The 14,929-nt window shown below is 31.0% G+C and overlaps 2 protein-coding genes across 2 annotated transcripts; both read right to left on the bottom strand.

The window, feature by feature from the left end:
* Nucleotides 1-635: 635 nt before the first annotated feature.
* Nucleotides 636-4,454, bottom strand: LOC132748038 (uncharacterized). Its single transcript, XM_060737583.1, has 2 exons — nucleotides 4,210-4,454; nucleotides 636-3,449 (listed from the first exon to the last, which is right to left on the bottom strand). Exon 2 carries the CDS (start codon nucleotides 3,427-3,429, stop codon nucleotides 778-780), a length of 2,652 nt encoding a protein of 883 aa, XP_060593566.1. The 5' UTR covers nucleotides 3,430-3,449; nucleotides 4,210-4,454; the 3' UTR covers nucleotides 636-777.
* A 2,273-nt stretch (nucleotides 4,455-6,727) lies between these two features.
* LOC132748037 (uncharacterized) lies at nucleotides 6,728-12,383 on the bottom strand. The gene is made up of 2 exons (XM_060737582.1): nucleotides 12,211-12,383; nucleotides 6,728-9,421 (listed from the first exon to the last, which is right to left on the bottom strand). The coding sequence occupies exon 2, from the start codon at nucleotides 9,395-9,397 to the stop codon at nucleotides 6,881-6,883; it is 2,517 nt and encodes an 838-aa protein (XP_060593565.1). The 5' UTR covers nucleotides 9,398-9,421; nucleotides 12,211-12,383; the 3' UTR covers nucleotides 6,728-6,880.
* Nucleotides 12,384-14,929: the final 2,546 nt, after the last annotated feature.

Raw genomic sequence — 14,929 nt, 5'->3', positions numbered from 1 at the left:
TGTTGCAGGGTTTCTTAGATTATGCCTGTTTATGCACAGTAGAAGTTAAAATTCAATATATCCTCCAAATTTGAAATTTAAACTGTGGAACCTCTGCAGTGGGGCTTTCTGTAGATCAATTAGCAACGATATCATTTTTTTTGAAGTTAGATTTCCCAATAAATTTAACCTCTATAGAAAAACACTTATCAGCAATACCTTAAATGTGTGCCACAAAAGGTATTGATCTGTAGAGGTTACTGCCGATGTAAGAGCAAAACCAGCAATCCTTAACGAGCATTAAATCGAACACATTTTATTTCATTTATTATAATTTATTCAATATACATTGTTTCTCAGATTATAGAAAGCCTATATCACCGACATCAATCATATATAACAAATGGTTTGGTAAAATTACTTTTATGCAAAACTACGACAGTTAAAGCTTCATTAAATAAATATGTTAAAATATTTTTGCCGTCGGCCTAAAAACCAAGCATTCTACAGTTTCATTAACCTTTTTAACAGTATCGTTGTAAATCTCATCAAATATTGTTTTTTATAAAACATTTAAAAATATTCCAAGTTATTAAGAATTATGTTGTTTAACATTATAAAAAATGGCAATCAATAACGGGCATTAAATCGAACACATTTTATTTCATTTATTATAATTTATTCAATATACATTGTATCTCAGATAATAGAAAGCCTATATCACCGACATCAATCATATATAACAAATGGTTTGGTAAAATTACTTCTATGCAAAACTACAACAATTAAATAGTCTTTTCAATTTTGAATTCCTTGATTGTGTCTCCAAAACTCACGAATAGTTTGTTCCATTTTCCTTTCTTCGATTTCTTTCTTTACATGTTCGTCATCACGGTAAGACACCGTGACCTCGATCAGTTCCGGAAGAGCTCCAACAGCTATGAAAAAAATTACATGCATAACTTCCGATATCTTCGACGTTGGACCTTTCACATAATCAGAGGTTATACTTAATGTAACGATGATAAGAGACGCCATGGCAAACACTTTGAAAATAAAAGATAACACTTGTTGATGAACTGGTCTGTAAGTACGTATAAGGTGGTCAAAAAGCTTTTTTGGAATACCCATCGTATTATTTACTTCTCGTATTCTCGAGTTTCCATGAAGATGTATAGTTCTCAACACATTTTGAGAAATGTCCAAAACATTGCCGTTGATCCGAATGTCTTTTATGTTTTCGTATCTGACATTTGAAAGATTTAATCTATTGTTAAGAAATGAAACATTATTTGAGTATCCCTCGATTCTATCTGAGACTTCAACAGCAGTCGATAAAAGATTTGCATATACTTCTTCAAAGTTTCGAATTTGATGAAGGCAGAAATACAAAGCCGCTGTAAAGAAAAAAATGTACCCAAACGAAACGGATGGAAAAATAATTATTGAGATGAAACACAGAATGAAAATCTGAGATAAAACAGCGAAGCTCTTCAGAAAAATAAGAGCAATAACATAGGCAAAAGCAGACGACAAGATGAAAACGATGACGACACCAACGACTTCTAAGATGCGGAATTTGAAAATAAAAGACAAGCAACCTATCTGATCTCTCAAATTTGCAAGGCCTTTCGATGCTCCTTTTACAACAACTACCACATAGAAACAAAAAGGTAAACCATAATACAAGATGCAACAGAGTGTTTCAATAACACAAGCAACAGCATAAAGAGGAATACTGAATATGAACATTGCTTTCTTGTAGATAGCAGTAGATTCTTTGAGAGATAGGATACGTTTCTTTTGGATTTGTAATACTTTGCCCCAAAATGATTTTGTAAAAAGCATATATATACTGCATCTCATAAGCGTTGCTGTACTTGTATAACCGCCATGCAACTGTTCTGGTGAAACACTTACTCTTGATAAGTTAATAATATCATCATTTCTGAATAACAAAGGTGAAATTAAATTCTTATTTCTAGTCCTGACATTTTCATCTTCATTGGAACAGCCAGAAGGCAAACCGTCTTCAAATATTTGTTTCAAATGTCTTGGCATAACAATAAACACAATTCCTAAACTTAAGTATATGATAGCAAGACCAACAGGACCACCAAGGTAAGGAACAAATACCATACCTCTGTTCTCAGGATTACCGAATATAGACAAGAATCCCATGGGTGCTCCGATGTCAACAAGCTCTTTTACTGTTATTTTGTCAGTTTCACTTATTCCTATTCCATTTCTATATAAGAATAATTGAAAATAAAGAACAGATGGAGCCAAAAGTAGAAATAAAAATCTACGTAATCTTGAAACAAGAACAGGGTGTGAAATGTCTAGTCCAAACACACTGAAACTAAGAAGCTCAAAAAATGTTAATGGATTATTTCCGTTTTCAAACACCCAGTCGTCTTTATTGTTGTCGTAACGATCATCTAGTGTTCCACTTCTTGAAGGAATATTTTCATGTTTTGTCATCCAGGCACACAAATCACTAAGATGTATAGGACAGTATGCTAAAAGAAGAAGCCCAACGTAGAATGGAAGAATCGATATTTGATCCCAGTTGTGATTATCCATAGTTGTGTCGGTACAGTTATACTCAATCTCGGTTTTGTTGTAGTTTTTCTTTGCCGTACAACAATTATATGACACGTATTGAATTGGAAAAATAATGTACAATGATGCATAATAGTGACTTGTATTCATCAGGTCTTCCCGTACTCTCATATAACAGAAGTAACTAAACAAAATTATTTCGGTTGGATGATTATGGACTTGCAGCATCTGTCCTAAAGCCTTTGTTATTTTGTGCGATGTGTCGTTTGTTCCGAAAGTGAAGTTGCAATTACCTTTAACATGTACATTGATGAAAGGAATATCAACGGTGTTGGTATCTAGCAGTCCAAACGACACAATTCCATAATCAATTTTCCATGACAAGAAAGGGTATGGGCCAACTGTGGTGTTTGGTGTCCAAAACCAGAGTAAAGGTTTAAAAGTAGAGCTCAAGCTTCTAACAGTTGCATTTCCTTTTAGGAATATTTTAAACTTTACTAAGTACGGTTCTGATATTAACACATTTCCAAAGTAATTGATGCTGGTGTTTTCAACATTGATGTTGCAATCCTCATTTATCGATACATCTTCATCTATATTTAACTCATATTCATCACGATGTTTAAGTTTTTCAGTATTTTTGGAGTCGTAATTTTCTATTTTGAAATCAGGAACTGTATCTTTGTTCGTTTTCAATTTTTCGTTGGTTGCTCCATTATCACTGATTGTGTTTATGTCAACATTTTGGTTCAAATAATGGTTCATGAAATATAGCCTGGAATTCTGCTTTTCACTATTTCGGTTTTGATTTTGATGTAAAGCAACGACTACCGTCATTATCAATGTATTACATATGATATAGTATAAAACGTTGACATGAGCCATTTTTCGTTGAAATAGGGGTGCTGAAATATAAAATAAGTTTCTGACAAAATAACAATCTAGCATTTCTTAAAGCAGCTTATTTTTATGAAATTTTGAAAATGTATATTTTCAAGTGAACAAAGAAATTAATATCCATACATACATTGTAAGTGACAGTTTCAATCTATGTAAATTAGCAGATAAAGGTCAAAATATGCATAGAAAGCCCTTATTGCGTTAGTCACTCAGTTGAAATATGGTAATAAATACTACACAATTATCCATTGCATGTAAAATATAAAATGTTACCTAGAAATGTAAATATGTTTACTTTTCTTCAAATCTTATTATTTATCTTCTTTAGCTTGATTTTTTTTGTCATCTGGGGCATGCAGTTTTTAATTAAATATTAATAATGTAGATGAAGAAATTCACCGACAAATTATTTACTGCATTTGATATTTCTTTGCTTTAATAGCTAAATAAAAAAGAAACAACAACAAAAGAATGAAATAATTGAATAATGTATTGAATAAGAATATAAAATGATCTTATTTATTTGAAACATGTCACATGTAAAAAGAAAGCATTGACACCCTTAAAATAAATAAATTGATTAATAAATAGTTTTTATGACATCTTCTCATGTAACCATTGTTTAAGTATTGTTCAAAATATCCTTAAAAGTAGTTGACATATATTTAACAAGCATTAGTTCATATTAATGTATTGGTCGATTTTGTGTAAACTTATCATTAATACGTGCTAGCATGATAAAATGATAAAAATATACCTATTTACCTTGGTAACTCACATCAGCTGTGACAGTCTTTCCCTTTTTCCTTAATTCCCATTCACTTTTTTTCTTATCTCGTTGATGACTTGTCTAGTTTGTACCGCATTTCACCGCAATACACATATATATAGTTAAAATGTATTTTTTTTACAAAAGTTAATGTGGAAAAATCTTCCTCATTTCGCGTCTTAACTTTCCCTTTGCACGGCCCACTTACTAACTACATAGAGAACACGTTTATTGTATTTACGTCTCGTGAATCGTCTGTTTTTTATTCTGAATATTACTTACTTATGTATTGTCCAAGATCAGGGTTAAACTTACAGGCTAGGTCTAACTCGCCAGGAAAAAAAGGGAAAACAACACATGATTTGAATGAAAATCGGGCATTTATTTTAAATGCCATAAACTAGCATTATTTATACTAAATACACAAATTGATTAAATAACATAGTTTAATAAAAGATTCCCGAAAGAAAGAATCTAACTGGGAGGCAAAAAACCGCCCCAATACAAAGTATCTTGATGTAATATCTTATAACATGAATAAGTAAAGAAGCATGTATCATAATTTTTAAGGTCCTAGATCTTGGCAACATTTGAAATAGGTGGTGGAGTTGGAAGAGTTGTTTTTTTTTTCTTTAGAAAATTGGCAACGAAACATGTACGCCAATATGAACAAAGATATGGCTTATATGTTTATGTATTGGCTTAGAAAAATCACATGATAAAATGTAATTATCTGATTGGGTAATAACATAATTTATGCGTCTAGATAAATCTGCTTAAAGTCGTTATGTTCCGGATGTCATCTGGGAGGCAAAATCCACCAAGAGGATAACCCGCCGCCCAGGGTTATGCTATTTTTATTATATAATGTGTCAGACATAAGAACTTTAATTGTAGTAATTCCAGACATAAAAATACTTTCGTGAAAATGTTTGTCGAATCAAGTTTGACTTGATTGTGAAGAGTATAATTACTTGTCATATTTGTAGTTTGACTTATTTGTAAAGCCCATATCTATATGCTTGCCATATCTATAGTTTGACTTGATTGTGAGTATATACATATACAAGAACTCGTCATAACTTGAAACATTCATGTGAACTTTAACCTTCAAATTTGTCACAATTATTTGTCACAGAGATTTATCACCAAGGCATTATTAGTTTTCAGTTTTTATTAATTTATCATCTATAATTTATAAGCGATATTTCCCCTTTAACGGATTATGTGACTAAATATATTCCTGTTTTGCAAGGATCAAGTGTTTTCAATTCTTAAGTCAACAATCTTATTGTATGATGTTATTAACGCGAATAATTAATTTCAAAACAATTCATTTATCATTATAAACATGTTATTAAAATAGAAACAGGAAGTTAAAGCTACATCACACTTGTGAAACTTTGTTCTATTTTATTATTTTCCTGGTGTGTTTTTTTTTCAAATCACATGACAAATGTCTACACAATAGAGATAAACAATTGTATTTCATAGGCCAATATGTTTGAAATATCATTTGTTTTAAAAACAGTAAAATGAAGAAATTATAGCTGTTTACCAACACAAAAACGTATTTATGATATATTGCATTTTTGACATAAGGAAATTTAAACTGCCTTATATTTAGAAGGCAAAATCCGCTTTGTCACGTTCTACTTATACTTTTATTTTAACCCGTGATTCACAAATAAAATGCTATAAATCAATTAATCCAGTATTAAAACTTCATAAAACACAGTTCAGAGAAACAATAACCGAATTCATTTATTGAGCTTTATATAAATTTAACAACAACAACAAAAACAACAACAACAACCACCACCTTTCTTTTGTCAATTAAATGGTCTCAGTTACATGACAACAGACATGGCAAAAGAACTATACCATTTTAACACAGGTGGGTTAAATCAAAATGATAAGTCCTGTAAGAATAAAGAATCATCGCCAAAAGCGTGCCATTCACTGTAAAATAAGTACTGGATTCATGAGCTAAATATTAATAACACGATATGACCCAAAGAATCACAGAAGTGTTTGAGGGGAATACCAGTGGAAAAAAAGCAACAACAAAAAACAAACAACTTTTGACAGTTTTTCATACACAAATATTATTATCTTTTATAGACTTTAATAGTATTCGTTTGTACAATAAGCAATAGTAATCTAAGAGAGTTAAATTTTTTAATAATAACAACAACGAAAACAAGTAACAACATTAAAAGTTGATAATGTAATAGTTAAGTAAAGTAGTATGTCATTGATATTAACAACTATAACTGAAATTGATTAAACATGAAATACAGTGTGAATTGTTCTTCAGGCCTTCATCGCTTAATGGCGAATGTTAAAACGTCACTATAAATAATCAATTGACGAAATTCGAATATAGAAAACTCGTCTGTGTGGTGCCGCATATTATGGTTTATTGCAAATACGTTTTCAAAAGATCCTTATATCGTCCAATATATCATTATGAGTAAAAGATTCACGTCTAAAATAAAATAAAGTCAAAGAAACATTTTCAAATTTATATTAAATAGCCACAAAGTAAAGCATCACTATTTTTTCAAGACATTCATGAAAATTGATATTTCTTTATGTTTATTAGTATATTGTGTACTCAATGTCTGAAACAAAGCTGGATTTATCTCAGCAGCATAAACATTTTCATGATATTTGTCTTTGAGTCCAGTACTCAATAATCGTCTGCTCCATGAATTTCTTTTCTATTTTGTCCTTTGGCGTATTAGAATGACTGATATGATCAGATTCTATGAGCTTTGGTAATGCGCCAACAGCGATGATAAGTATTACGTGAAGTACTTCTGTTATTTGGTCATCGGGTATTAAACTATAGTTGTGTGTTATAGTAAGGAAAAGGAGTACCCAAAATATTAAAACTGAAACTCTAAATAGTAACGACAGAACATGTTTGTGTATAGGGCGATATTTACGAATGAGCAATTGAAAAAGCTCTTTTGGTATGCCATAGCTGTGGTCATTCATTTTCATTTCAATTAGACCCTCAAAATTGCTTGTTATATGGATATTTTGAGAAGTATCCAATAATCTTCCATTAATTTCGATTTCCTCAAGTTCTTCAAACATAACGTTTGAAATAGCTAAATTACCATTGAAACAAGTCACGTGATTTTGTGTCTCTTTAATCCTTTTTGATATTGCCACTGCAGAAAAAAGAACTGATGTATAATTATAGCTGAATAGCTTTAATTGACGTATTACATAATATGCAATAACGACAAGAAGAAAAAGATTGCCAAAAGAAACCGAAGGAAACACAACAACAGCAACAAAACAGTATGTTATTATTTGAGAGACAAACTTCAAGCTTGCAACTATCAATAAGTAAATACAGTAAGCGAATAACAAAATGGATATTAATAAAGAAAAATTACAGAGGCATCTCGTGAAACGAAAACTAAATAGGTACGAAAATACTGTATATTTTCCCCTTAAGTCGGGAATCATTTTCATAGCCGCTCTTATCATTATAATTAAGAAAAAGAAAAACGGTACTCCGAAATATAAAATACACATCAAAATTTCTACGAGACAAATTGCAATATATATAGGTATAAAAACAACACTGAGCAAGCACAAAAGCATTGGCATTCGGTCACGGATAAAACATATCCTGCTAATTTGTATATGCCAGACTAAGCACCAGAACTGCGATTTAAACAACATATAAAAGTTACATCTCATTAGAGTACCACCTTTTGTGTATCCACATTCCAACGAACCTGCGCCAACATTGATCTGGGACATCTTTATAATATCCCTCGCTCCGAATAAAAGGGGTGACTTTATAACTATGCAGCTAAGACGTTGTCCTTCGGTGTCGGAATTGATACCAAATCTTTCATAAAGAGCATCTGAATTAGGCAACCCATTGTTTACAACACTTTTAAGAGATTTTGGTAAAACTAAATACAGGAAACCAAGAAGAAAATATAGAGTAGTGATGCCAACTGGGCCCCCTAATGCCGGTACAAAAACTTTATGTCTATTACTTGGATCACCTAGAAGTGCCATGAAACCAACAGGCATTCCTACGTCTACTAACTCTTTGACAATAATCTTATCCCCTTTTTTCCAAACGCCAAGACCACCAGAATACATATACAGCTCAATATAAATTAGCAAAGGTGCCAATATAAGACAAAAGAATCTTCTGATTCTTGAAGCCAACACTGGCCATTTTTTGTCGATTCCGATCCCCTCAAGGCTCATAACATCAAAAAATGAAAGAGGATGCTCTCCGTTTGCATATACCCATTCTTCCTTATCTTTCTCTTCATCACTACCATCACTTTGACTAAGCCAAGCGAACAATTTAAATAATGGTATCGGGCAGAATCCGCTTATCAAAATGCCAAGGATTATGTTGATAGATATCACATGCGTCAAGTATTTTTGACCTTTTTCTTTAGAACAGTTATCATTAAAAGTTTCCTTCGTAAAATTGTACTTGAGGAAACAACAGTTGTAGTTTATATATGTGCTAGGGTATAAGAAGTACACCGACACTAAGTAGACTATTTTATCCCGCAAAGTATGATCGATAGTGAGATAACAGAAAAAGTTTTCCTTATTTCTAACTGGTTTACCGGTAGTTATGAGAGGAATTAAAGCCTTTGTGATAATGGATGATGTTTCTTCTGTTCCCAATGTCAAATTGCATTCCTCATTAACCTCCATAAAAATCTTTGGTACAAGTGATGTCTTAAAGTCTAACAGTCCAAATGAGAAAATACCATATCTTATATCCCATGATAGAAATTGATATGGTTTAGACTCAAATCCAAGTGTCCAGTACCATCTTCCAGGTTGAAACACGTCTGCTGTTTTGTTTACTTTATATAAATGAGTCTTATTCTGCAACTGAATATGAAACTGTACAAAATGAGGATTATGTTTTTTCAGAACCTGTTGAAATATTTTTATACTCGCGTTCTTGACAACAACTTTACATTCATTTGTAACATGTGAAGAAAGACGAACAATGGCTGTTGAATTATCAATGTGAACGTGTTTGCTCACATCACTGTTTAAAACGCCATCTTGTGCTGGTATAGTAAAATTTGAAGACTTTGCCCCTTGAGTGTGAGAGAAGAAGAATATCACCAGGAATAGCAAGCTGATTGATGTTGCATTCGTCATGATGACTTCAGTGGAAAATAAAACCTGAAAACAAAGAAATTTTGTATTTAATTAACAACATTATAACCTACTACTGTAACTTCCAGTTATACTGAAATTTAAAACGATAATGTGACGACTCATCGCCTTTACTTGAATAGACTAGTGGCACAGCAAAACAAGTCGTAAACTAAATAATTGCCATCCGTGTGGAATATATATGAATATTCTTTTAGCTACTGATATATCATAAATTTTAATTCCACTGAAAAAAAAAACAAAAAAAACAACAACAAAAAACAAAAACAAAAAACAAAAAACAAAAAACAACAAAAAACAACAACAAAAACCAACAATAAAAATCAAAAACCTACACTGATATATATATATATATATAATATATATTAATCGGAACATATGCAGTGGTCAGTACTTGTAGATTCAAAAATCATAAATAAGTTAACATCCATGTTTCTTAGTTTCCGATTTGCTTATAAATGTATCTTCATAAGTGCAAAGATAAAACTGTCATATTGTTGACGTAATGATTTTTCTATTTAGAAAAACTAACAATTTCAAAAATTCATTTCAAATTTTGATACATTTTAACATACAGTTTTGTTTATAAATGGCTGTCAATAACATTATATTTTATAACCAAAACATTAGTGTGTATTTCGTTGCTGTTACAGATGTGTGTATTTTTTGTCATGTACGACATCTTAATACCGTTGCAATAGTGTGTATTTCTTTCATGTACCGTATTTATTTTATTACCGTTGCAATAGTGTGTATTTCTGTCATGTATTGTATTTTATTATCAATAAAACGAATAGTGTGTATTTCTTTCATGTACCGTATTAATTCTATTATTGTTACAAAAGTGTGTATTTCTGTCAAGTTTTGTATTTTATTATCGTTAAAATAGTGTGTATTGCTGTTTAGTGCAGTATGTTATTACCATTACAATGTTGTGTATTTCTGTCATGTACCGTATTTATTCTATTATCGTTACAAAAGTGTGTATTTCTATCTGTATTTATTTTATTACCGTTCCAAAAATGTGCATTTTTTTCATGTTCTGTATTTTATAATCGTTATAATAGTGTGTATTGCTGTTAAGTGCATTATGTTATTACCGTTACAATGGTGTGCATTGCTGTCATGCACAGTATTTCATTACCGTAAAAATAGTATGTTTTTCTGTCAAGTAAATTATTTTATTTCCTTAACAATATTGTGTATTTCTGTTATGTACAAAATCTTAAATCTATAAGTTATAAAGATAATTGACAGGTTATATGTACCTATATAAGGGCTTGTTAGAATATATAACCCGATCCGATAGGCGAGATTTATATTCCAAACAACTGTTTATATACGGCCATATAACCTGTCAAGAATCTTTATAACGAATTCATAATACAACAACGTCATTTTATAAAGAAAAATGAGATTTATTTGGATAACTTAAAAGCAGCCATATTTATAAAACTTTATAATACTGCATGTTAGAAATGTCACTTTTCATTGGATAATCGTGACGTTTATATAGTTTTATATACACGGCTGCTGTCAATTTTGTAAGAAATCTCACTTTTTTCTAACAAAAGGAAGTTTTCTGTATTATAGATTCGTTATAAATATTGCTGACAAGTTATATGACCGTAGCCTAGCTGCTCGGGTTATATTTCCAGAAAAAAAAACGTTTATAAAGGGCCATAAAACATGTCAAAATCTTTATATTAACTAATAATATAAACGTCACGATTATCCAATGAAAAGTGAGGTCGCAAACATGCAGTATTATAACTATTACTGTAACAGTAGTGTGATTTTCGTTTACTTTGTTGTATGTTGCATGTGTCATATACTTTAACCATATTGCTATGTATGTTCTATCTTTAGTATATTTAGTCCTTCTGTCGATATTTTCAAATATCCTTATATGTTATTTTTTATTATAATATGTTTTCATTTTTGTCCTGATTTTACGCCGGCTAAGCTCTTAAGTGCGTAAATGTATCTACATTGTATATGATACACTTATGCACAGTGTTTAAATAAAACGTCGATACTGATCACTGAAGATAACTTTTATCATTTCATCATTTCAGTGAAATTAACATTTTACATGGTATCCTTTTTACAAAGAAAGTAAAAAAAAAAACGAAGGAAAAAAATGTAAAAAGGAAATAAAAATGAAATTATTTTATTTTCCTGATATTTGTTGCACGTAAAGTCAAAATTGACGTACGCGTTCATTGTATTCGGTAACAAAAATATGTTGTTCTTTTTGTTTTAACATTTGATTGAAACAACCGAATCTACATGTAACAGGAAGATATTGCGAGGCATTGTCCTAATGCTTGTTAAACAAATGGATTTCGTCATAGAGAGTAGATAATCTTCCTTATAACTATTTACTTCGGTTTGTTATTGCTGTTAAATACAACTTTGAAATAGTTAAAATATGAATTTGCTGTTTGAATCATATTTCGGTATCTCCCTTCTAAAACTTGTAGTGTATGAGATAATTGTATTTAATAATGTCCTACCTACCGTTTCTGATTACGTTTGTAGTCTTGAAATGATATTGAGTATCTTTGTTTTGGCAAATAATTATTATAATATTTAGTTCAATAAATCAGACCATTTTACCTGTTTTGTGTTGTTGTTTTTTTACAATTTATCTATCAATTTTGCCTGTGTGATGGTTAAAACTTTCATTTTTATATCAAAGTGACTTACGTGTTTTAATCAATATGTCTTTATTTAGTTCATGTAGTTAAATTATTTCCAATTTAAAATGTGCAGAAAATATAAAAACTTACCTAACAAAGGTCTTATCTGCGAGATATATCTCAAACTCACAATGTCTTTAAATTGCTGACTGTTTTATTAGAGTCATTTGCTTGTGTCCCTTTACGCACAAAAACTACCTTAAGTTAGTTTCTAGCTTTTTGCATTTACTCAAAACGAGGTTAAAGTACTTAAAGTTTAAAGATACGGATCACTAACACAGTAGGAAACAGCGTCACAAAAGATCTAGACTGAAAGTATCAAGTTTGTTTATATCTGTCAGTAGGGAGAAATATTACCTTCCTTATTTAAAATACTCGATAATTGTAAACAATCTAGAATAATAGAAGATACTAAAATAACAAAAGATATGTCAACTTTATATTTAGATGAATAGTAACTGTGCATGATTCATTCATGATTCAGTTTTTCTCACTTCAAAGCTCCCGAGCTCCATATCGTATATAAGTTATTTTCACTATTTTCAAATATTTGATATCATACTGTGCATAGCGTGTTTCAAGTTTAATCTATATTAGCTAAAATTGCGCTAATGGCCTTGACATTATTTTTAGCAGAAACACCCCTTGATGTCTCCCTAACCAGTGTTATATCCTTGTAACTAACTCGTTTCATATACATTGTTTATAACTGTTAACTTTAAGATTTCAAACACAGATTTCAGGTATTTGATTGGCAAAACACCAACACAGAATGAAAACAAACCAATGAAAATGATTCGAGACAGAGCTCAAGAAAACAGTTATATAACGTTGACTCTCAATATACTTCAATGGTGAGAATTGCGATAATTGTTCAAATGGATGAAAAGGTAGCACAATTCATTGCTTTATTTTTTAGACGTTTAATGTTGGTAGAAACAACAAGCACCGGTGTATGGAAGGAAACGGATTGGGTAAATTTTGAATAGGTTCTAGACGTATTTAACGCCGTTTGAATGCATGACAGTTATAGTAAAAATAAACAATATTAACGATTTACTAAATATAATGCGTTTGTTCTTGAAAGGTGCAGCGGTCCAGTCCAATGTCCTGTTGAATGTTTAGCCGAATGTCCTGTCAGCTGGATATTCTATAACGTTTCAATGTAATGCTGTATGTAATGCCGTGTTTACTGCTACATTCGGTAAAATTTCAATGTCCTGCTGAATGTCTAATATCAATCTCTTTGTCAAATTTACACACAAAACTACTGGACAGATTTGTTTTCCGATGGATAAGTTAGCATTTTCTGGACGAAAAGATCTTATCACTTAGTTCAGTTATGCAAAGAAGTTTAAGTGGTCGTCAATTGTTATGATCTTCATTACCATCAAAATGAAAAACAAAATACTATAAGTATTATATTGTTTTATAATTGATTTCTAGTATTGAATCGTTTTATTGTATTTCAATTATCTTTGTGTAAATATTCTAATTAGATATCTGTAGAAAGAATCCTCATAGTGAAAAAGTGTAAAAGGTGAAGTTATAAAACGTAAATTGGTGTACTAATATTAAGGGGGTAACAATTTTAATCTGATCTTTCACATGTACGTAAACATGAATCTTGCATTATTTACGACACATAGAAAAATCTAGTTTTACCTTTTCAAATAAACATCGACTTCTTTCTCTTTATAATCTTTATAATCACATTACGGGGTTTAATTTCTAAGCTATACACTACAGTAGCGTCAATAAGGTAAGGAACAACATCAGTGCTGGCGGTCAAGTCTTTATAGGCATGATTGTATATGATTTACAAAGTATTACGTATTCAGTGATTGTAATAACTCAACACAGTCATGATCATCCTTCTCCAGATTTTACACTCTTTTACAACACTTGTGTCTGGTATTTTTCTTCGCAATCTGAACTGTATGTGTACACCAAGTTATATGTAAATGTTTTACTTATATATAAGTTATCAAGTAACAGAATCGTTATACGATGTGAGTAGAGTTATAGTTTGCTTGTCTTTGCTGCAATCACTGTTTAACAAGACAAGACGCCATTTGGTGAACTTGTGTCGTAAAAGAGTTTGCCTGGGTCACATGGGCGTTTCAGTTTTCTAGGTTCAAAGTAACTTTGCTGCTTCAATTTTCCGGTCTTTTCTTTTTTTTCGTGCTTGTTTCTTTTAAACATTTTAATAGTTTGATCAATTTTCCTTTCTTTTATGTATTTTTGAGATGTTCGTAAGACACCTTGACAACGATCATTGTTCACTACCTGGTCACTTATGATAAAAACACATGCAAAAAAGAAACAATTGAACAAAATAAAATGTTATTTCGACATTAGAAATAAGGGTATATGGTAGATAGAAATATACAGCAGACACATTATCTTAAGTATGATAAAAGACAATAGCAAAGTGAAATACTGTAACAATGAATAAATATAAACATAATTTGTACAATTTCATATTGCTTCGTCCCTTGATGTATTTACATTGTTATCAACTTTAGTGTCAAGCTTATATGCTTGAGAGTTTCTGCTTCTATCTGCATGTTCCTTCATACAGAGTCTGCATTTTTCCAGTGTAGAGGAAAACGCATATGAGGGTAATGCAGGAGAGTCACTGTATTATCTGTATTATATTAACAGTGTCGACCTGACTTGAAATATTACCAAACAAACAAACAAGTGCACATGAAGGGATATATCCTTAAAATTTATATACTCACAACACCACCTGTAAAGTTCTTTGTGACAGCTCGCATTTCATCTCAATCTTAGAACATTTTTA

The sequence above is a fragment of the Ruditapes philippinarum genome, unplaced genomic scaffold, assembly GCF_026571515.1.
Source record: "Ruditapes philippinarum isolate M1 unplaced genomic scaffold, ASM2657151v2 ctg6119_1_1_1_1, whole genome shotgun sequence".
Classification (NCBI taxonomy): domain Eukaryota; kingdom Metazoa; phylum Mollusca; class Bivalvia; order Venerida; family Veneridae; genus Ruditapes; species Ruditapes philippinarum.
Note: the sequence above shows the minus strand (reverse complement) of the source record. Positions and strands in the feature narration are given on the sequence as shown.

Bases quoted from the DNA above. Each gene is read 5' to 3' on its own strand.
- LOC132748038 (XM_060737583.1), bottom strand. From the start codon at position 3,429: ATGGCTCATGTCAACGTTTTATACTATATCATATGTAATACATTGATA.
- LOC132748037 (XM_060737582.1), bottom strand. From the start codon at position 9,397: ATGACGAATGCAACATCAATCAGCTTGCTATTCCTGGTGATATTCTTC.